General features: G+C 46.9%; 1 protein-coding gene across 1 annotated transcript in view; it reads right to left on the bottom strand.

The window, feature by feature from the left end:
• The window catches only part of LIN28B (lin-28 homolog B), a 175358-nt gene that overhangs the window by 90914 nt on the left and 61322 nt on the right, over positions 1–23122 (bottom strand). The window contains exon 3 of the mRNA XM_030195661.1: positions 13424–13608. Coding sequence (XP_030051521.1) covers positions 13424–13608 — 185 coding nt within the window. The remainder of the gene's footprint in view (positions 1–13423; positions 13609–23122) is intronic.

The following is a 23122-nucleotide window of genomic DNA, read 5'->3' as shown; positions in this document are numbered from 1 at the left end:
AAACGGCGGGAAATTCAAAATGGCGGATTCGTGCCAAAATCGCCCCGAATGCGGGCTCACCCCAGAGGAGCTTCCAAATGCTCTTACCTCTCCGGATCGAGTCAACAGAGCTCCGATCCGCTGCACAAACTGAAGGAAAGCCTCTTTTCTTGGATCGCAGCGCTACAGCGCGAAGCGACTTTTTTTTTGTTGTTGTTGTTGTTGACGCTGTGAGGAAAGTTGGAGGCAACAGTGCAAGAGGCAATTTTTTCCACTCCGGAGGATCAGTAGCGTGGGAAAGGCAGTGAAAGGGCGAACCTATGGGCCTGCATCCATAGCGTGGGCAAAGACAGGGACAGGGCTTGCCTATGTGTCTACATCCACATCGGGGGCCGGGTAAGGCAGGGAAAGGGCGTACCTATGTGCCTTTAAAGTGGGCACCATCAGCCACAACACCCCTGCTACAACTGGCAATAGCACAGGAGCAACCCCAGGCAGATTTCTGAAGGAGCGTCCACCCTGCTAGGGAGATAGAGAATACTGAAGAGGCAGATGGAGCTAGCTGGCCATGAGGCACTATGGTTTTTCAGTGCTCTCTATCTCCCCCTGCTGGTTGATGGACACAACCCACTCATAATGGATTCATCTGCTTGATGACAAGGAAAGCTTCATTGCATGCCCCCTAGTCCTAGTATTTTGGAAAGAGTAAACAAGTGATTCACCTCAAATATTGTGTTCAATTCTGGTCGCTGCATCTCAAAAAAGATATAGTGGAATTAGAAAAGGTGCAGAGAAGGGCAACAAATGATAAAGGGGATGGGAAGACTTCCCTATGAGGAAAGGTTAAAGCGGCTAGGGCTCTTCAGCTTGGAGAAAAGGCGGCTGAAGGGAGATATGATAGCGGTCTATAAAATAATGAGTGGAGTTGAACGGGTAGACGTGAAGCATCTGTTTACGCTTTTCAAAAATACTAGGACTAGGGGGTGTGCGATGAAGCTACAAAGTAGTAAATTTAAACCGAATCAGACAAAACATTTCTTCACTCACTGTGTAATTAAACTCTATAATTCGTTGCCAGCGAACGTGGTAAAGGCGGTTAGCTTAGCAGAGTATAAAAAAGGTTTGGATGGCTTCCTAAAGGAAAAGTACATAGACCATTATTAAATTGACTTGGGGAAAATCCACTGCTTATTTCTGGGATAAGCAGCATAAAATGTATTGAGTTTTCTGGTATCTTGCCAGGTATTTGTGACCTGGCTTGGCCACTGTTAGAAACAGGATGCTGGGCTTGATGGACCTTTGGTCTGTCCCAGTATGGCAATACTTACGTACTTATGTCTACCTGTTCCACTCCAATCAGTAATTTATAGACCTCTATCATATCTCCACCTAAGCCATTTCCTCTCCAAGCTGAAGAGCCCTAGCTGCTTTAGCCTTTCCTCATAGGAAAGTCATCCCATCCCCTTTAACATTTTCATTGCCTTTCTCTGTACCTTTTCTAATTTCACTATATATCTTTTTCAGATGTGGTGACTAGACTTTCACACAGTATCCAAGCTGTGGCCGCAACATGGAGCAATAAAAAGGCATTATAACATTTTCATTTTTGTTTTCCATTCTTTTTCTAATAATTCCTAACATTCTATTACTTTTCTTATATGCTGCTACACACTGAGCAGCGGGTTTCAACATCATGCTCCTTGGGCAAGCTCCCTGGGGCAACTCTGGCCATGCCCCCAAGAACCCCGACACTATTTTTTGTTAGCCTAATACTTGTTTTTTCTATTCATTTTGTCACTCAAAGTTCTAGGCTTTTTTCCATATCTGCCCGGCACTATGACTCACTCGGTATATCAAACTGCCCATCCAATCCCAACATTCTGGGGGCACTGACCATACTGGGCCCCGTCCTCAAGTGGCTCTTGTCATACCAACATTTATTGCTTGTTCTATGAAGCCCCCTATCAGGCTGGGGCTGATGAACATCCACCATTCCATCTGCAGTAATTCCTCACTTCTCCTAGATCTTTTCTTCCCTACTTCTCACCTCAGCATGCTTGTTATCACTGAAACCTGGTTGAACAAGCGTGTGAAATCTTCTTTATCAGGTACTACTTCTCAATTTTACAGCTTTCCACACCTAAACTTCTTGGAATTACCATTTCTGGTCCCTGGCCTTTATTTTTTTTTTTGTTACATTTGTACCCCGCGCTTTCCCACTCATGGCAGGCTCAATGCGGCTTACATGGGGCAATGGAGGGTTAAGTGACTTGCCAAGAGTCACAAGGAGCTGCCTGTGCCTGAAGTGGAATCGAACTCAGTTCCTCAGTTCCCCAGGACCAAAGTCCACCACCCTAACCACTAGGCCACTCCTCCACTCTTTTACAGTACTAGTTTGCTTTTGCCTGCTATCTCCTTCCTTGCACCTCTGGGACATGTTCACACAATCTTTGGCAGACACAGCTATCCACTTTCCTAACCTACTGGTGACCTGCCACTCAGCTTACATACACATTGTACTCTATGAACCTTACAAGCTGTTTATTAGACGCAGCCCCCACCAAATGGTAAACCTATACATCTCACTGTTTATTGCCACTTTTCTCTAAATTAATCATGGAACACCTCTTATCTGGGATTGTCCCCTGCCCTGAAGACGGCAGTTGTCACTCCTATCACTATAAAGCCTATGTCTGACTGCCTGCCCTGCAAACTATCGTCCAGTTTCCAACCTTCCTTTCATATCCAAGCTTTGCAAGAAAATCGTATTCAATCAACCTCTCTCCCACTGAGACCAACGCTTCATCCTTCACCCTTGTCATACAGGTTTTTGTTCACTCTATAGTACCTATACAACTATTACAGCCCTAATAAGCGAGTTACATGCAACCCTTGACCAAGATAAAAACCACTCTTGCTGTATCCTTAGATCTCTCCACCACATTCGACCTGGTTAAACATTCCATCCTTCTCTCCCAATTGCAGGAAATAGGTCGCTCAGGGACCATATTAGATTGGTTTAAGTCATATCTTACGGACTACTCTTTCAGTGTCGCCACACCTTCTTCTACATCTGAACTCAAACAATTAAACTATGGCATTCCCCAAGGTTCAATATTATCCCCTTTACTTTTTAAATATCTAAGTCCCCTAGTCACACTGATCCAGGACCAAAATATCAGGTTCTTTTACGCTGACGACCATCTTATTTACTCAATTTCTCATATTTCACCCAATCTTACTCCATTACAGACATACTCGGATGCACTTGCAGAGTGGCTTTCATCACACAAGCTTGTGCTCAACCCAGCTAAAACAGTTACTTCCTTGATCACGGGTTTTCATCCAACGCCTTCTCTCACCACCATTCTCTTCCATAGATCCATCCCAACTGTTACCATTTAACTTATCATTTTCAACTCTGAATTGACATTTGTCCCTCAGAATACCCACCTATTAAAAATTGGATTTCTAATTCTTTGGCAACTTTCAGAGCTACATCGATTCCACCTCCCGTCACATGATGATCTCTTGTTCAGAATATTGTAATTCTGTCTATTGTGACACTCCCAAGTTCCTAGCATGCAGACTAAAGACCCTCCAGAATTCAGCAGACCAACTTTCATACAGAGCTCTCCGATTTGATCATGCTTTCCGTTCACTACAGATCCATATTTAAAACTCTGTATTGCTCACAAGGTTCTCCATCTTGGCACACCTTCCTATCTTTCCTCCTTAATCATTCTATATACTCCCAACCATTATCTGCAATCTCTAGATGAAAACAGTCTGTCTCTCCCATCTCACTGCATTGCCCACTATGAGGCCACACATTCCACAGTCCTTTTCTTCTTGGACTCAAAATTTTGGAATGATCTCCAACTTTGAATCCAAGCTGAGGTGTCTTTGCCCAAGTTTAAGCAATTCCTGAAAACTCATTTTCCCCCCCAATTAGCCTTTGAGTTGTCAGTTCCCCCATCGTCCCCCCCCCCCCCCGCCTCACTCTTAAAGGTCAGGACCTGTACCCACCAGACCAAGCATTCTGATCTCCGATTCCTTTTTTTTCTCCTTTCCCTTAATGCGAATGAATGATCCTTCCTATTAATTTGGCGTTCCTTTCCCTTTCTTTATTTTTCAATTGTAGTCTGTAAACAACTTTGATCAACTCTGTTGCACAAGTGTCCCCTTGGATTTTCTTCCTGGAACACATCCCCCTAAGAAGTATAACTTCTTTCTCTACAACAGTCTTCAAAATCAGTCCCTTCCTCTCACATTCCACCAGAATCCTTATCCTCTCATTTCTCACCTCTCACTTAGGAGTGCTGCAAATTATTCTCCATGGGTTTTAACTATGAATGAAAACAATTTTTTATATATATTTCCACTCAACACCTTTTTCCCCCACTGTTCAAGGGGGTTTATATGATAGACAATGGTTCCTCATAACAGCTCATTTATAACTGTCGGTTCATAAAATTGAGCTCTAAGGTCTTGGTATGCGACTTGATTTTCTTTACTTCTAAAAATGTTTTTAAATTTAATATTCTTTCTTATTTAGGACAATGGATTGGTTTTTAAAGACATATGCACTAGATGCCTGGCACAGCCTTCCTACATATGTCCACTAGGCTCCCTCACCTGGCCAGATTCAGATCAAGCCTAAAAAAGCATTTTCTTCAAGGCTGCTTCCACCACTTAAACCTTTATCTTTCTGCTCTGGGAAAAGATCTCTGTCAGGCGGCGCCATTTCTCAACATATCCAGACAGTACGGAGACTAAAAAAAAAAAAAAAAAAACTTATTCACCCAATCTGGTACACCGCCTTGGGTGAAATAAATACTTTTATCCTTACTTACATTAATCAAAACAGGCTGATCAGTAATGACATACATTACTAGGGGCAACCTGGGGGGGGGGGGGGAAGAGATATGAGGAGACATGGGGCCACGTGTAGAGACTGACTATGTGGTCTCATTTGCTTAAGGTCAGGGCCGTGCCGATGCGGTAAGCGGGGTAAGCGCCGCAGGGGGGCGCCCACCTCTGGAGGGCGCCGCCGCGGTGCTTACTCTCGCCCCGCGAAGCCTTTAAATCTTTTTACCTGGTCGCAGCAGCGTCAGTGAAAGCGCTGCCGACGTCTCCCTTCCCTTGCACTCACTGGTTCTCTCAGTGTCCCGCCTTCTTCTGACGTCAGAAGAAGGCGGACACTGAGGGAACCAAGAGCGCGAAGGGAAGGTAAACGTCGGCAGCGCTCCGCTTTCACTGATGCTGCATAGGCGCCCCGTATAAGAGGCTTGGGGAGGCTAAGCCTCCCCAGCCCAGCTGTGACCTTTCCCGCCCATGCTGCATTGCCTCCCCCCCCAAACGTAGCCACTTTCCCTCCAGGCCCGAGGCCCCCTCATCCAGACCTGCCAAGTCCGGAGTCTCCCGCACTCCCGAGTCTGGGCCGGCAAAGTGGGAAGAAAGTCTCCTCTTCAGCGCGAGTCGCGCGATAAAACAAAAAAAAAGAAGCAAGAGCGGGGCCGTGGCAGCCTTCAAGCATGGGCTGTCTGCGCTGCAGCCGCTCCTCTCTCTGCCCCTGGAGGAGCAGGAAGGAAGTTGACATCGACTTCCTGCTCTGCTCCGGGGACAGAGAGGAGTGGCTGCAGTGCCGATAGCCCATGCTGAAAGCTGCTACGGTACAGCCCCGCGCTTGTTCCAGCAGCCAACTGTTGCTCCTGGGGGCTCCAAAGCGGTTGAAGCTGCGTGTGGTGTCGGTCCTCCCAGCTGATTCCTGCACTTTGGGTGCGTGTAACGCGTGCTACCTTTTTTTTTTTTTTGTCTGGATTCGGGGCGCTGCTGCTGCTGAAGAGGAGAAGCAGCAGCAGTGGCCAACAAATTAATACCGGGTGGAAGGGGGAGCGAGAGGCACTAGGCAGGTATAATGGAGAGAGTGGGAAGATGGGGAGAGAAGGAGGGGACATGGAGAAGGGCTGGAGTCCTGGAGAAAGGGAGAAGCTGCTTAAAATGAGGAGAAAATGGGAGGGGGGGGGGTGAAAGAGGGAAGACACTGGAAGGGAGAGAGAAACTAACAGGAGGAGAAACATTGAAGGATGGGGAGAGAGAGGGGGGCATGATGAATGGAAAAGGGTAGAGAGAGAGACACTGGATGGAAAAGGGGATAGAGAGAGAGAGAGACACTGGATGGAAGGATTGGGAGAGAGGGGGGTAGATGTTGGATGGCAGGATCGGGAGAGGGGGTAGACGAATGGAAGGACATGGAGAGAAAGAGGGAAGAGGAAGACAGAAGAATGGGGAGATAAAGAGGGAAAACGGATGGAAGGATGAGGAGAGGGGGGATAGATGGGACGGGAGAGAAGAGAAATCACTGGACTGGACATGTAGGGGAGGGCAGGGGAGAGAGGAGAATTGCTAGATATGGAAGGATGGAGGGGTCAGGGGAGAGAGGAGATTTGCTAGATGGATGGATGGAAGAACCGGGGAGAAAGGAGATTTGCTAGATATGGTGGAGGACAGGGGAGGGAGGAGAGTTGCTGGACACGGATGGATGGATGGATGGATGAATGGAGGGGAGGGGAGTGAGGAGAAATGCTGAATATGGATGGAGGGGAAACTGCTGAATTTAAGGACTGGATTGAAACGCTTTGAGGGCAGATGCAACTGGAGGAAGGATAGGGACAGGGTGCCACAGATGGTAGACAGAACGCATAAGGACACAGGAGGATGGTGGACATGGTGAGTGAAAGAATATCAAATGGAAAGAAGACACCATAAAACAGACGACACTGGGACCAAAGCGAATAGAAAAACTAAATGCTCAGAAAACAAAGGTAGAAAAAAGTATTTTATTCAGAATGTATTAATTGGAATATGTCAGCTTTTGGAAATGTGCATCTGTGATATTTTGCACGTAAGTTTCAATTTCTCTAGTATTGCTGCATGCCAAGTCTGACTTCTTGAGGTAATTTTCCAATTCATAATTTTGCCTTCATATCTTTTGATTTCTAGTTCCTTTTGTCATATCTGTTGTCATGTGTTTTTCATGTGTGATCAAGGTGCAGTATTCTGCTAGCGTGTACTATTTGCAGCCCTTTTGGTTTTGGTTTTTTCACTAGGTAGTGTATTGGTGTTTTAGAGCCTGGTGTAATTACAGTGCTGCTTTTCCACGCATAAGATTGTAGCTCGTCCTGTCCTTGGAATTAGTGCTGTTATGATTTGGTAAGTTTCTGAGTGTGTTTTTGCACAAGTTTGTGTATAGTGTTTTGCAGTGGAAAGGTTGTGTGTTGGCCGTACTAAGGTGACATCAACACTTTAAATTCATTTTAGTTTGTCATAACATCAGACATAGTTTTATAATATTTTGGAGGATCTGATGTTGAATTGTTAAAGGTATTAATTGTGACTATTTTACTTTTATTTATTTTTCCTGTGTGTTGTCGGACAATTATGGATGTAAGCCCTGCCCCCTGGTACCACCCATAACCCCGCCCCCTTTAGCCTCCCCAAACAGTTGGGCCACCGACCGCCTATGCTGACGCTGCTGCGACCTCTTCGTTGCCGTCACGTCGTCCCACCCCCCACTTCACGCGATTTGCGAACCGCGCTGCCGCTTAGCACTGCTTAAAAAAAAATTTACACGTCAGCAGGAACAGGCTGCTTCAGCCAATCCCAGGAGCCTTCCTTCAGCCCTCAGGGGCGGAACACGCTGAAGGAAGGCCCCTGGGATTGGCTGAAGCAGCCTGTTCCTGCTGACGTGTAATTTTTTTTTTAAAGCAGTGCTAAGAAGGGGTTCGCGAATCGCGTGAAGGGAGAAGACAATTTGCTGGAAATGGAAGGGAGGGGAGAGAGAGGAGGATTGCTGGCTATGGATGGAGGAGGGAAGGGCAGAGAGGGACAAGGATGGACATGGGGGCCCAGGAAGAGGACAATTTGCTGGAAATGGAGGGGAGAGAGGAGGATTGCTGGCTATGGATGGAGCAGGGAAGGGCAGAGGGACAAGAATGGACATGGATGGGAGGGCAGGACCCAGGGAGAGAGGAGAAATGGATATAGAGCAAGAAATGAAGAAGAAAGGAGAAAAGTAAAGAAATAAATGGAAAGGAAGCCCTGGAAATGGAGTTAAGAGGACAAATAGCAAAATGGAGTTAAGAGGACAAATAGCAGCAGACTCAGATACTGGCCAGCATGATCGGAAAAAGAAAGTCACCAGACAACAAAGGTAGAAAAAAATCATTTTATTTTCATTTTAGCGTTTGGAATATGTCTACTTTGAGAATTTACATCTGCTATCTTATTTTGCAATGTATAGCAATTTGTTTCTAAGAATATTGCTGACAATTCCTGTCAGTGTAGCAAGTGGTGAGCGATCATTTTCACCGGGGGGGGGGGGGGGGGGGGGCGCCAACTGATAGTCTGCAGGGGGGCGCCAGAGACCCTAGGCACGGCCCTGCTTAAGGTCAGTAGGGTCTGAAAAACAGGGCTCTGTAATAAAAACGCAGCAACATAGTAGATGATGGCAGATAAAAACCTGTACGGCTCACCCTGTCTGCCCAACAAGATTACACATTACATATGGTATGACGTGATACTTCATATGTATACCTAATCTTGATATGTCCTTGCCATTTTCAGGGCACAAACCGTAGAAGTCTGCCCAGCATTGTCCTTGTTCTAAATTTAGATTTTTAGATTTGTTCTATTCTGCTCTTGATTACAATAAAAACATCCATAAAATAAGCCCCTGAAAAGCTCCACTGCAGCCCATTCAAATCTATTCAGCCACAATCAGGGCACAGACCATAGAAGTCTTGCCCAGCACTGGCTTTGCCTCCCAGGAGTAGCCTAGTGGTTAGAGCACCAGCCTTGACATCAAGAGTTGCCCAGTTCAAATCCCACTGCTCCTCCTTGCAATCTTGGGCAAGTCACATAACCAGTGGTGTGCTGGAGCTGGCTCGCAAGAGCTGGTTGTTAAATTTTCTTCATATATTGTTTCACTTTTTAAGTGCTCAATGCTATATTTTTTGACTGTGTAATTCAGACTAGAACCACTTTAAAATCAAGGAAAGCGCCAAATAAATGTAATGCAACACTTATATGAAGAGTCTTTAAATATATTTAAAAAAATCCCGATGATAGAAATTTATCAACGGCTCTCAATGTATCAGTTGTTAACCTAGGACGTAAGGTCTGATAGGTTTCTGAGGGATTCTCTTCATATTAAATGGATTTAGCAGCCATATAGCCACTCATACAGTGTCATTTGGTTATGTTGTATTAGTTTACTCTATCGTTGACACTTGTTATACTGCCAACAAATTTTGGGTGTGTATAACATTCCTCCTTCCCCCATAAAAACGTCTACCTGAAGAGGTATATGCTGAAGGCGTCCGGTGGGAGAGCTTGTTGAATGCAGTGTCCTGCTGGTGGAGCTGTTCTACCACCTGTTCGACCCACTCACCCAAAAATTGTTATCCCCCCCAGGAAGGAGTATCCACAATCCGCTGCTGGACTCTATTCTCCAGGTCAGAGGCACGCAGCCATGACAGTCTGCGCATCACTATACCTTGAGCAGCGGTCCTGGACGCAACATCAAAAGTGTCATAAAACACCCCTGGACAGGAATTTTCGACACGCCTTCAGCTGACTGACCACCTCCTAAAAAGGCCTGGCCTGCTCCGACGGGAGCTTATCAACCAGGTCCGTCAGCTGCCTCACATTGTTCAGCACGTGGATGCTCGTGTAGAGCTGGTACAACAGGATCTTGGACATGAGCATAGCAGAATGGTAGGCCTTCCTCCCAAAAGAGTCTAGAGTCCTAGACTCCCGCCCTAGGGGCAACCAAGGCATAATCCCTAGTACTCTTGACTTTGAGAGCCAGATCCACCACACTAGAGTCATGAGGCAACTGGGTTTTCATTAACTCTGGGTCCCCGTGGATCCGATAATGGGACTCAATCTTTTTGGGGATAGTAGGATTACTTAAGGGTTTCGTCCAGTTCGCCAACAATGTCTGCTTCAGGACATTATGAAGGGGAACAGTGGACGACTCCTTAGATGGCAAAGGATAGTCCAGGACCTCAAACATCTCAGCCCTGGGCTCATCCTCAGTAACCACTGGGAAGGGAATGGCCATAGACATTTCCTAGACAAATGACGAGAAAGACAGACTCTCAGGGGGAGAAAGCTTTCTCTCTGGCGAAGGAGTGGGATCAGAGGGAAGACCACAAGACTCCTCATCAGAAAAATATCTGTGGTCTTCCTCTGCCTCCCACAAGGCCTCACCTTCGGTATTGCACACCAGTTCACGAACTTCGGTCCGAAGCCGAGCCCGTCTCGACGCCGAGGAACTAAGTCCTCTATGGCGATGTCGAGAAGAAGACTCCCTCGTCGCTGGCGGTACCGGTGTCGCTGTCCTCACCATGGGCGGGGAGCCAACCGCTGCATCTCTCGACGGTACCGACGGCGCAAGCAACGGCGGTATCGGAGCAGAAGGTCGCAGCAGTCCTTCCAGAATCCACGGAAGTATGGCTCGGAGGCACTCGTCTAAATTGTCTGTCGAGCAAGGCTGTGGGGCCGGTACCGGCGACGAGGACAGAATCTGTCGGGGGCGCGGAGGCAGTACCGGGCTGTCCGGAGACGAGCGCATCGACACCTCCTGAATGGAGGGTGAGCTGTCCCTCCCGGCGTTGACGCTTTCCGAGTGCCGATTCCCTCGGCGCCCCGGAGCTCTCGGTACCGTGACAGGAAGGTGACCGATGATGGTTTCCTTCTCCTTCGCTTGAGGCACGTCAGCGGTATCTCCCAGTACTGACGAGGAGGACGTGGAATCCACACGTCTCCTCGGGGCCGGGTCCGAAGAAGGGCGGTCCCGGGGGGGTCTGTACCACAGGACCCCTCGAGGCAGGTGGAGACCCACTCGATGGCTCACTGCTACCAGCGTGGGATCTCTGGACAGCCATCACCTGCGCTCCGGACGTCGATGCACCTTCCGATGCAGACATCGATACCGTCGGCTCTGCCGACGTTGAAAGACCGGACTGGGCTCCGAACAACAGGTTCCACTGAGCCGATCTCGCCGCCTGGGTCCTCTTTTTTAGCTGAAGACACAGCGTGCAGGCATTGGGACGATGATCAGCCCCCAAACACTGAAGACACGAGATGTGCCTATCAGTGAGCGAGATTGTCCGGCTGCACCACACGCACTTCTTGAAGTCGCTGGCAGGCTTCGAGGACATGGGCGGAAAAATCACGCCGGCGAGGTCAAAATTCGTGATGGTGCTGAAAACAAGACACCAAAAAGGGAAAAGAACCCGCACGGGCAGCCAAAATGGCCACTCACAACAAAGAAAGGAAACGTACGGGGAAAAACTAAAGAAATAACGGAAACTGCTTTTTAACTTTTTTTTTTTTTTAACAGTAGAACACAAGCGAACTCGTAAACAAGCCGAAACTCGGCGAAAAAAGGCAAAGAAATGCGGCGAAAACGCAGCGGGGGCCTTTCTAGGACACAGAACCGCCATAAAACAGCCATTCTGAACCACGGAAAAAAAAAAAGAGACCGAGGAGCACGCTCGCGCTACGGACGGGAAGATGGTCACGCATACGCGGTTCGTGCATGTCCAAGCGGGGGCTAGCAAACTTTGTTGCTAGGAAGATCTTCCGATCTGGGGCTGCAGTCGGACATCACCCAAGCGTGAGAACAAGCAGCCTGCTTGTCCTCGGAGAATAGCTTCTACATCATGAATTCTTGAACACTAGATCATTATTTCAACATATTTCAAAACAAGCATTTCCTGCTTGTATATGTTCAGACAAATGATTACACGTCGTAGCTGCCCTCAGTAGTACCGATGTAACTTCAGCATTCATTAGTCTCTTTTGAAATCTTTAGCAGGCCTTCCCACCCTCTGGTATCTTAGGGCCATCTTTACTAAGCAGCGTTATAGGCGAGTTAACATTCATTGCTGTAGGCGCCTACATGGTTAGCATGTACGCTAAATGTAGGCGCGCTAAAAACTAACGCGCCTTAGTAAACAGGGCCCCTAGTTACTTATTTAGTTTAATTCCAACTTAATTACCCAGCCTTATAACTTGAAAATTGTAAGCTAGGCCACCTTATGTTTCCAACTCTATTTCTTACCCTAGAACACATACAATAGAATGTTAACCGCTTAGACGTGTTCTCATGATTTTGGCGTACAGCAAACAAATTTGAAACGTGGAATAGAGTATACCCAAACCCGTAATTTCCCAAACATGGTCAGATATTAAACAAGTACTTTTCAAATAAGCAAAATCTGGAAAAAGCAGAGAGGATGCATCCTGAAAGCGGTCACTTCTTCTCTAAGTACAAGCAAAAAGGTCACTTTTGAGTGGAGGAGAATTAGTGCTGGTTTGCTCTATGGACGGCACAACTGACACACACATACATCGCTTTGAGGGAGGAAAGCTGTGTTGCCTTCTTTTGAGATCTATGTACCCTGGTCTCCTGAAGTAGGCACAATCACCAAAACACGGCCCATGTCAAGTCCTTGTTGAAGCTCATATAACTGATTGCATGGTCTACATCAATTCATTTATTAGAGGTGTTTAAATACACTTTGGCTACACCCAGGTCCTTGGTCATCTCCACTGTTTGGCTACTACTTCTCTAAGCAAATGCTGCCATGACACTTCCCCCTGTACACTCCGTACAGTTTGACTACTATCGCTCATGCCATCCTTCCCCCCTTAATTTTAGCCCAATTACAAAAGCACACCAGTGGAGTACAATAACCTCTGTGGAAGCTTAGCAGATCCCCTCCTACCCTGCACGCCAATTAAGTTGTATTGATCAAGTGCACCAAATTTCCAGATGTGCAGATAAAATCCCCTTTTACTAAAGCTGCATAGGCGCCAACGCGCGCCAAAATGGACTTACCGCCCAACTACCGTGTGGCTCTTGCGGTAATTTCATTTTTGGCACGTGTCCGCTACGCGTGTCTGAGAAAATAATTTTTAATTTCGGACGTGCGCCAAGTGGCATCTGACGCGCAGAGGTCCTTACCACCCAAATTCTTTACCGCTGTCTATGGCTAGTGGTAAGGTCAGAGACCCAAACAAATGGACACTCGGCAATTTTTATTTTGCCGCACGTCCATTTTCAGGAAAAAAAAAAGGGCCTCTTTTTTTTTTTTTTTTTTTACAGGCGTGCTGAAAAATGATTCTGCGCGTGCCCAAAACCCATGCCTACACTACCGCAAAACCACTTTTCAGCACACCTTTGTAAAAGGACCCCTAACTGAAGGAATCAGGTGTGCTTAACATCTGTGCATGTCACGCAAAAAACACAGAAGAAAAAAAGTTTTTAAAAAATGAAAATCCAAGACTCCTCCCCTTCCCCCTAAAATCCTTCCCAGAAACAACCTCAAAGATTTCAAAATGAGGTAAAGAAAGAAAATAAAATTACCTGTCTCCCTTTGGTTTTCTTTTCTGTACTGTTTTCCCTTTGGGTCGTCTTTCACTTCCTACACAGGGGCCCCCACTTGGGCCTGTTACCCGTATTGTCTCAAGGCCTTTGGCAGATTTCTTAAAAGTGAACGCCACTGCTTCTCCTTCCTTTAAGCTTCTAAATCCTTCCATGTAGAGTTTGCTCTGTGGATAGGAAAACAGGATTTACTGAGTTTTTTTTCCCCCTCATGTACCTTGAGAAAGATGTTTAAATAATTTTAACAATGATAAACTGCTTGCAAAAAAGCTGCACAAGTGTGTACAGTCTACAGACATTACCAAAATAAACAACCTTTATCATGACATTAACTGCTCCTATATAAAATAGATCACACAGAGGCGTATTTTTAAAGCCCACAAAGTAAGGTTACTTTGAAAATGAGCTCCCTAATCTTACAAAAACACTAGAGTTTTCCATAAAACAAACGATTTGTTACGTATTTAAATATCAAATATGGTAAATCCTTTTAAGGTGTGCTAACGGTTTGCTAACAAATTAGTTGTGCCAAGTGTCAAGCAGCTCATTGTATACCTATGGGCTAAGTGACATTTAGCTGACATTACTCATTTGCATATGCTAATCCATTAGTACACCTTAGAAAAAGGACCCCAAATGTATATATTAAGATAAAAATTTTGGATATTGGAAAAAACAGTGATTGCATTTTATGAAGTGTTCAAAGAAGGCAACAGTAAACTGCATTTTACGTACACAGGTTTTGTTTTTTTTAATGCAAAAAGCTTTCAGAACAAACAGGAACAGAGTATTGAATTGTGCAACTTATTTTCCGCCTTGAACCTTAAGGATGCTACATGAATTACAAAAGAAGAAAAAAAAAAACACTTCACATATGAAGTGACGTACAACAGTCTTCCTTACTAAAAACAAATGTACAAAACACTGATTTAGAAATATACAAGTGCCTTTCGAAATAACCGGAAAGATGAAATTTGATGAATCTGGTAAGGATTATTATTCTAAATTTTGGTACTTTGATATACAAAAGATCCTTCTCAAATCGACTTTTATCTTATCTTTTTCATTGATGCAAAATCTAAGTTCAATCTGAAATCTTCTCAGGTTCAACCTATTAATAGGTTTAGAAGCGGCCAAACCCTTACACCGACCGGCAAAAAGGGCAAAAAGACGATCCATGCGCTGAAAGTCTTTAGTAACTGCCAGATAACGTTTAAGAACTCTTTAAATATTCTTTTTTTTTTTTTTTTAATTTATTTGTAATTTTAATGAATTTTACAAGATACACTTGTACAGAAAAGGAGTATTACCATACCATACAAGAAAATATTTTATAAAGAAAATCTATTAAATGATAATTACTGCTAAAGTCCACAATTGTAGGCAAGGCACAATTCAAAAATTGGTTAACATAGGAAAAAATGAGTAGAACATGTTCCCACTTATCCTATCACGGAGTAGATACTAATGGAGGAAGCACAAGAGAGTTTACGGCTGGTTCTTGTCTGGAGTCCAGGAATTTTGCTAACTGATCACTCTCAAAGAAAACATATTTAATTGATTGAAATTTAACAACACATTTGCAAGGAAAATTAAGCCAGAAAATTCCCCCCTGTGACAATACACGATCACGAAGTTTCAAAAAAGACTGACGTCTTTTCTGAGTTTGTCTAGCAATATCAGGAAATACTTTGACTTTGCAATTCAGAAAGACTTCATGTCTATGTTTAAAGAAAGTTTTCAAGATCCAGTCCCGATCCGGCTGTAGAACAAAGTCTATAATTAATGTAGCAGGTTGTACTCCACATAGTTCATCTTCAATTGTTTGTGATAAATTCAAATTTAGCTCCTCAAATGGGGTTTCCATAGATGGTATTATGTGCTCACTTGGTTTCTTAACATAGGGAGCCAAATAATAAATCCTTGCTACAGGTGGAAACAATTGTTCAGTAATTTTTAATACTTCAGAAAGATATCTTTTGAATATTATTAAAGGAGCCACTGCTGGAACTTTAGGAAAATTTATAAATCTCAATGTTTTCATCCTTTGTAAATTTTCTAAAGTTTCTATTTTCCTCTGTAAGTATACATTTTCTTTTATTAAAGTTATTCGACTCTCTTTAATTTGATTTGTTTCAAGTATAATTGTTTGTTCAAAAGTTTTAGATTGTTCCAACTGTTTTTCCAAGTCTGCTATTTTAGCTTGATTTGATTGAGTAACTTTAACTATTGGAGATAGTTTCTGGGTTAAAGAATCTTCTAAACATTCCAAAGCATCCCAAATTTTTTCTAGGGTTATTTTCTCTGTTTTTTTAGGAAATAATTTCAATGTTACCTCTTCCTGAGCTCCTTTCTTAGAGCCAGTCTTGCTCTCTTGTGATTCAACTCCTGCTCCTTCGGTATTCTCAGCAGTAACCACCAGCACTGCTGCACTCAGCGTTCTGCTAGCAGAGTCTGCCCCTGCTCCCAGATCAGACATCTCCTCATCGGGTCTAGTCAATCCAGGGCTCTGGTCTGCCAGCATTGCCGGCATCGAAGGAGGACTCCGTTCCTCTGGGCTCAGAGTGGTCTCTCCCTCAGGCAGGTAGGTCGGTTCTCCTCTCATCGATCCCTCCTGCAGCAAGGGTTGTTGCCCAGTCAATTCTACTCTGGGAACAATGAAACGGTCCATCGGTCCCAATTCCTGTCTTGCAGAGGGAGCAGGGTAAGCCCTCTGTTTGCCCCGTCTCTTGGGCATGGAAATGTATTTTTTAAGGAAAAAAAAAAACAGCAAGAGGGAGTTGAGTGAGGAGCTGTTTCACACACGTCCTATTCAGACGCCATCTTGCCTTCCTCCCAAGAACTCTTTAAATATTCAATTTCCTCTGATCCTCTGTGCCAGAGGAAGACCCCAGAACAGGAAGGAAAACCAATTGGGAAAGGTGAAAGCAAGAAACTACCTTAGGCAGAAAAGAAGGCACCTGACGAAGAACCACTCACTCCTTGGAAAACTCCAAAAATGGAGGCCTGCAAGAAAAGGCTTGCAGCTCCGAGACCCTCCTAGCTGAAGCAATGGCCACTAAAAACACTATCTTGAGAGCCAAGTCCTTAAGGGAACAAGAAGTCAGTGGTTCAAAAGGAGGACCCGTTAGAGCTGAAAGCACAAGATTGAGATCCCAAGATGGAAAGACCTCTCTGGCTGGCGGACAGAGGAGACCAACTCCCTTCAAAAAATGGGAGACATCCGGAAAACAAGCCAAAGACTTACCTCGTATCTGACCTCGGAAACAGGAAAGGGCCGCAACTTGTACCTTAACAGAAGAGAGAAACAATCCTTTATCAAAAACCCACTGAAGAAAATCTAACACCTCTGCCACTGAAGCTGGAAAGGACCAATACCAGCATCTGAACACCAAGCCTCAAAAATTCTCCAACTGCGAATATAGTTTACAGACGTAGACCGACGATGCGACCAAAGCATAGTAATAACCACTGGAGCAGAATATTCTCTCTTAGCTAAGCGACCCCATTCAAGAGCCAAGCCTTAAGACAAAATCGAGCCAGGTCTGGATGAGGAATCGGTCCTTGCAACAGAAGGTCCTTGTGAACAGGAAGACAAAGAGGAGACGCCGACAAAGGACGCTGCAGGTCTGCGTACCACGGACGTCAGGGCCAATCTGGAGCCACCAGGACTACCGGACCTCCGTGTGCCTCGATCCTTTGTAAGAGGAATTGTGTAAAGAAGACCAGAAGGCCACTGTTGCAAGAGGGTGTCTATCCCTGCCGCTCTTGAGTCTCTTCGGCGACTGAAGAAGCGAGGCACCTTTGAGTTGAGACTGGAAGCAAACAGATCTAGGACTGGAGCGCCCCACTGAGCTATCATCAGCTGAAACGCTCGAGAGCTGAGAGACCATTCCCCTGGATCGAGAGTGTGCCGACTGAGAAAATCTGCTTGAATGTTTTTGACTCCCGCCACATGGGAGGCTGAAATGGCAGTGAGGTGAATCTCTGCCCATGCCATGAGACTCGCAGTCTCCTGTCTCAAGCGATGACTCTTCGCTCCCCCTTGGCGGTTGACATAGGCTACTGCAGTGGAATTATCCGACAGAACTCACATTACCTTGCCTGTCACCAAGGACCGAAACGCTTCTAGAGCTAGACGATAAGATTTTGCCCTGATTAGCCAGTCGTCTAGGTACGGGTGAACAAGAATCCCCTCTTTCCTGAGAGCTTCTGCCACTACTACCATGACTTTGGTGAATGTGCGAGGGGCTGTCGCGAGGCCAGAAGGTAGCGCCCAAAAATGAAAATGGTGTCTCAGAATTGCAAAAACTTCTGGTGACTGGTTCTGACAGGAATATGAAGATAAGCTTCTGTCAGATCTAAGGCTGTTAAGAACTCTCCTGTACGAACTGCTACTATCCTGGATCGAAGGGTCTCCATTCGAAAACTTGTTACTTTGAGAGTCCTATTGACGGCCTTGAGATCCAAATAGGACGAAAGGAACCTTCCTTCTTGGGAACCACAAAGTAAATGGAATAACGACCCTGTCTGCACTCTGAAGAGGGGACTGGACAAATTGCTTGAAGGTCCAAGAGCCTCTGCAGAATATCCTGTACCGTGCCTGCTTTGCAGCGAGAATGACAGGGAGACTCTAGAAAGGCGTCTGAAAGAGGCTTGGCAAATTCTAATGCGTAGCCGTCTCAAATAACCTCCAAGACCCACTGGTCTGGGGTAATATGGGCCCACCTCTGAAAGAACTGAGACAGCCGAGCTCCCACAGGAAAGGCCCGTGCACATTCATTGGGAAGAACGAGAGGAGGACCGTAAAAGAGAGCTGGAGTCTCTACCTCCTCTACAGAAACCTCGAAAGGACTGAGTTCTGTTGAAAAAATGAGACCTCTGAGCCTGAGCTCCCTGACCGTTGTGAAACCTACGGAAATCCCTCACCCGACTACGACCAAACAAAACACCCTGACTAGACAGGCGATGTCTATCTTCTGGGAGACGAGGAACCTTCGTAACCCCCAAAGAACGCACTAATTTATCCAACTCTTCTCCAAACAACAAAGAACCCCTGAAGGGAAACTTACTTAGCTTACTGTACCGCATACAGTTCAAGCTTCTCCTCCTAACCTACAAATGCACTCGTTCTGCAGCCCCTCCCTATCTCTCTACCCTCATCTCCCCGTACGTTCCTACCCGTAACCTCCGCTCTCAAGACAAATCCCTCCTTTCAGTACCCTTCTCCATCACCGCCAACTCCAGGCTCCGCCCTTTCTGCCTCGCCTCACCCCATGCTTGGAATAAACTCCCTGAGCCCATACGCCAGGCCCCTTCCCTGCCCATCTTCAAATCCTTGCTCAAAGCCCATCTCTTCAATGTCGCCATTGGCACCTAACCACTATTCAAGAAACCTAGACTACCCCAACTTGTCATTTCGTCCTTTAGATTGTAAGCTCCTTTGAGCAGGGAGTGCCCTATTTTATTAAATTGTACAGCGCTGCGTAACCCTAGTAGTGCTATAGAAATGTCAAGTAGTAGTAGTAGTAGATTTGGAGGCAGTCATCGACCTGGCTGGACAAAAAGCAGAATCGGGAACATCCCACTGCACCTTAATAATGTCCCAAATGTCTTGATGCATGGGGAAAGTTCTTCCTGAAGATCTGGTGCCTTTTACCAATAGGTCAACCTTGCGAACCTCAGGAGACGGGTTTGGATGGTCCTCAAAATGCAGAGTGGAGGAAACCAAGGAGATGAGCTCCTGTAAGTCCTCCTTATGAAATATCCTAGCTACAGAAGGATCTTCTCCCTGGGGAAAGGGTTCTGTAACTGGATCCGTAGGACCTTGGTCCTCCCAGAACTCCTCTGCTATGCCTTCCTCCTCGTCCAGGAAGGGCACATCCTGACTCTGGTTAAACAAAGAATCCACTTGAGAGCCCCAGCATCTAGGTCCCTTAGAAGAAGAAAAAGACCTGGAGGACTCCCCTGCAACTTCTGCCCACAGAGTTCTTCATCAAAAACGCCTGGTACATCTGGAGGACGAACTTAGGGGGAAATCCCCCTCGAGTCCCTCCAGACTGCACCAGACACACAACCTCTGCTTCCTTCTGCCCTCCCGAAGACTGAGAATTAGAAGAGAGCTCCCGCGCTGAAGAACCTGCAGCTGCAGGCAAGATGGCAGCCTTCCGCACCAAATTCGAGGAACATAGAAGTTGCTTACCTGTAACGGTAGTTCTCCTTGGACAGATGATCTTGCAGCCACACAAGTGAAGTTACTCCCCCATGACGTAACGGACCCGGACATATAGCAAAGCTTAAAGCTTTAATTGAAACGCAGTTTACTACGCCTGCGTGCAGCTTCCCGCCATATCTCCCCCCCCATAACCCCTCAGAAGTCACCGCCCCTTTCCAGTTTGGTAAAAAAGCTAGCGGCAACTTAAGGGAGGGTTGGGAGGGATTGTGTGGCTGCAAGATCATCTGTCCAAGGAGAACTACCGTTACAGGTAAGCAACTTCTATTTCTCCCTGGACAGATTGCTCTTGCAGCCACACAAGTGAAGATTCCCCAGCTCCACAGGTAACAGGTGAACAAGACGCCCCTGCGGGCATACATGGTACTGTAAAAGGAACAGAAGAAAAAAGTTAAAACTGGTACCTGTGAGAGGAGGAGGTGGTAGTTGACGCCTCAGGACACAGAAGACAGGACCGCCTGGCCGAACGCCGCATCAGTAGCTGAAGCGGTATCCAGGCAGTAATGTTTCACAAAAGTGTGCACAGTGGACCACGTAGCTGCTCTGCAAATATCCTGCAGGGAAGTTCGTTGCAGATGAGCTTTCGTGGCCGCCATGGCCCTCAGATTATGAGCTGTAACATGCGGAATCTGTGAGGGAGTGGCTGCGGCGAGCTGGTAGCATAAGGTGATACAGTTCGCAATCCACTGGGATAGAGTCCCCTTGGTTACCGGCCTTGAGCAGTGAGGGGAGCGGAGTGAAAGGAATAATTGAGAAGGCCTATTGGTGCCTTTAGTTCTATTCAAGTAGATGGTAAGGGCTCTCAGGCAATCCAGCGTATGAAATCTCTTATGGTCCTCGGAAACATGTGGAGGAGGAAAGAAGGTCGGCAGCATGATGGTTTGATTGAGATGGGAAGGTGAGACCACCTTCGGTAGAAACTTCGGATGAGTACGGAGCACAGCCTTATCGTGTAATAGTTGAGTATAGGGTGGATAGTGGACGAGAGCCTGGATTTCGCCGATGCGCCGTGCCGAAGTCAACGTGATCAAGAACAGTGTTTTCCAAGTGAGATATTTGAGGTCGGTAGACTGAAGTGGCTCAAATGGAGAGGCTGTGAGTGCATTGAGTACTAGGTTAAGGTCCCATGCCTGAGTTGGAGGGCGAATGGGAGGATAGAGATGCATGAGTCCTTTGAGAAAACGTTTCACCACAGGGTGCTGCATGAGGGATAAGTCATCCACCGGGTCATGGAACACCGAGAGAGCTGAGAGATGGAGCCGGATGGAGGAGTAAGACAGCTGTGACTCTGAAAGATGGAGCAGGTAATCCAAGACGCGGGATAGAGAAGCGTTGGCAGGGTGGAGGTGATGGCCGGAACACCAGCTAGAGAAACGCTGCCATTTTGCATTGTAAGACTTGAGAGTAGAGTCCTTCCTGGACGCGAGGAGGACCCTCAGCACTCCGTGTGAGAACATCCGGCTGGAGTGGGGCTGATCCGCCAGGCCATGAGGCGGAGGGATGCGAGGTTTGGGTGCAGAAGACTGCCCTGCTGCTGTGTGAGAAGGTCCGGTTCCAGCGGCAGCGGAAGTGGAGGGCATGTCGTGAGGTTCAGGAGAGCCGTGAACCAGGCTTGTCTCGGCCAGTACGGAGCTATTAGCAACAGAGATGCTCCGTCTGACTTGGCCTTCTGGATTGTCTTGGAGATGAGAGGGATTGGAGGAAATGCATAGAGGAGGCCTTCTGTCCACGGAATGTGAAAGGCATCTTCTGCCAGTCTGCGCTGACTGGGAAACTTGGAGCAGAATCTGCGACACTTGGCGTTGAGTGGGGATGCGAAGAGATCGACGAGAGGGTGACCCCACTTGTCGAACAGATCTTGCGTAACAGTGGCCTTGAGTGACCACTCGTGCGGTTGTAGTTTCCTGCTGAGTGAGTCTGCCAAGGTATTCTGCACTCCGGGCAGGTAGGAGGCTGAGATGGTGGACCGAAGCTTCAGGACCACCTGCCAGAGATGTAGAGCTTCCCGGCACAGCTGTCGGGAGCCGGTGCCGCCTTGCTTGTTGACATAGTACATGGCCACCTGATTGTCTGTCTGCACATGAATCCGCTGTTGCGAGAGGTGTGGCTGAAAAGCTTGAAGCGCTAATCTGATGGCTCGCAACTCTAGCAGGTTGATACTGTATGTGATTTCTTTGGGCGTCCAAAGTCCTTGAGTCATGTAGGAGCCCAGATGCGCTCCCCACCCTTGCTTGGAGGCGTCGGTTGTTAGATAAACGGACGGCAGGGGAGGGCGGAAGGGCATACCCTGGAGGAGATGGGGGGCGTGGGCCCACCATTGCAGCGAGGTCTTTAGACTGTGAGAGAGCGGTATCTTTGCAGATAGCGGTTGAAGAGCTTGGATCCACTTGTCCCGGAGGTGCCACTGTAGGGGTCTCATATGGAGCCTGGCTAGCGGAAGTACTGGAATGGTAGCTGCCATGTGGCCCAGAAGCACGAGTAACGTTCGGGCAGAGGTGACTGAGACCTGGGTTAGGTGGGCGATGAGGATGGAAATCCGTGTGGCCCTGTTGAGGGGCAAAAACGCTAACATCTGCGGGGTCTGGAGGACCGCTCCTATGAACTCGAGATGTTGCGTGGGAATGAGGTGAGATTTGTCCAAGTTGATGAGGAATCCCAGAGTCTGGAGAAGTGAGGTGACCTTGTCTAGAGAGTGGAGGGCCTCCTGAGCAGTTGGCGATGCGATGAGCCAGTCGTCGAGGTAAGGGAAGATCGTGACCCTTTGCTGGCGAAGGTGAGCGATGATGGTGATGACACATTTTGTGAACACTCGTGGTGCTGAGGAGAGGCCGAAGGGAAGGACTCGGAATTGATAGTGGTGACAGTGGACTTGAAAACGCAGGTAACTTCTGGACGCTGGGTGGATTGGGATGTGGAGATATGCATCCTGCAGGTCCAGGGACACGAGCCATGCGTTCTGATCGAGCAGTGGCAGAATCATTTGGAGAGTCGTCATGCGGAACTTTTCTTTTTTTAGAAATTTGTTCAGGGAGCGTAAGTCCAGAATAGACCGCAAACCGCCGTTCTTCTTCTGAATAAGAAAGAACCTGGAATAAAATCCTGCATTCTGGGAACATTCTGGTACCGGTTCGATTGCCCTGATGCGCAGGAGGCGGGAAATCTCGTCGTGAAGTAGATGGACGTGAGATGAAGGAACCTGTGAAGTGACTATGCGGGGGAGAGGTGGGGGGGTCGTAAAGTGAAGTAGGTACCCCTGGTTGACAATGGAGAGGACCCACTTGTCTGATGTTATAGGGGGCCAATGAGGGGCAAAAAACTGAAGACGACCTCCCACCGGTAGCTGCATAGCCATCTGCTTGTCAAAAAGAGGATAAGGGTTTGGGCGCCGTTGAGGGCGCTGGTTTGGATGTCCTTCGCTCACGATATGCTTTCTTAGACTGCTGAGGTCT

The sequence above is a fragment of the Microcaecilia unicolor genome, chromosome 3 (assembly GCF_901765095.1).
Source record: "Microcaecilia unicolor chromosome 3, aMicUni1.1, whole genome shotgun sequence".
Lineage (NCBI taxonomy): Eukaryota > Metazoa > Chordata > Amphibia > Gymnophiona > Siphonopidae > Microcaecilia > Microcaecilia unicolor.
The sequence above is the reverse complement of the archived record's forward strand: the minus strand, read 5'-3'. Positions and strand labels throughout refer to the sequence as shown.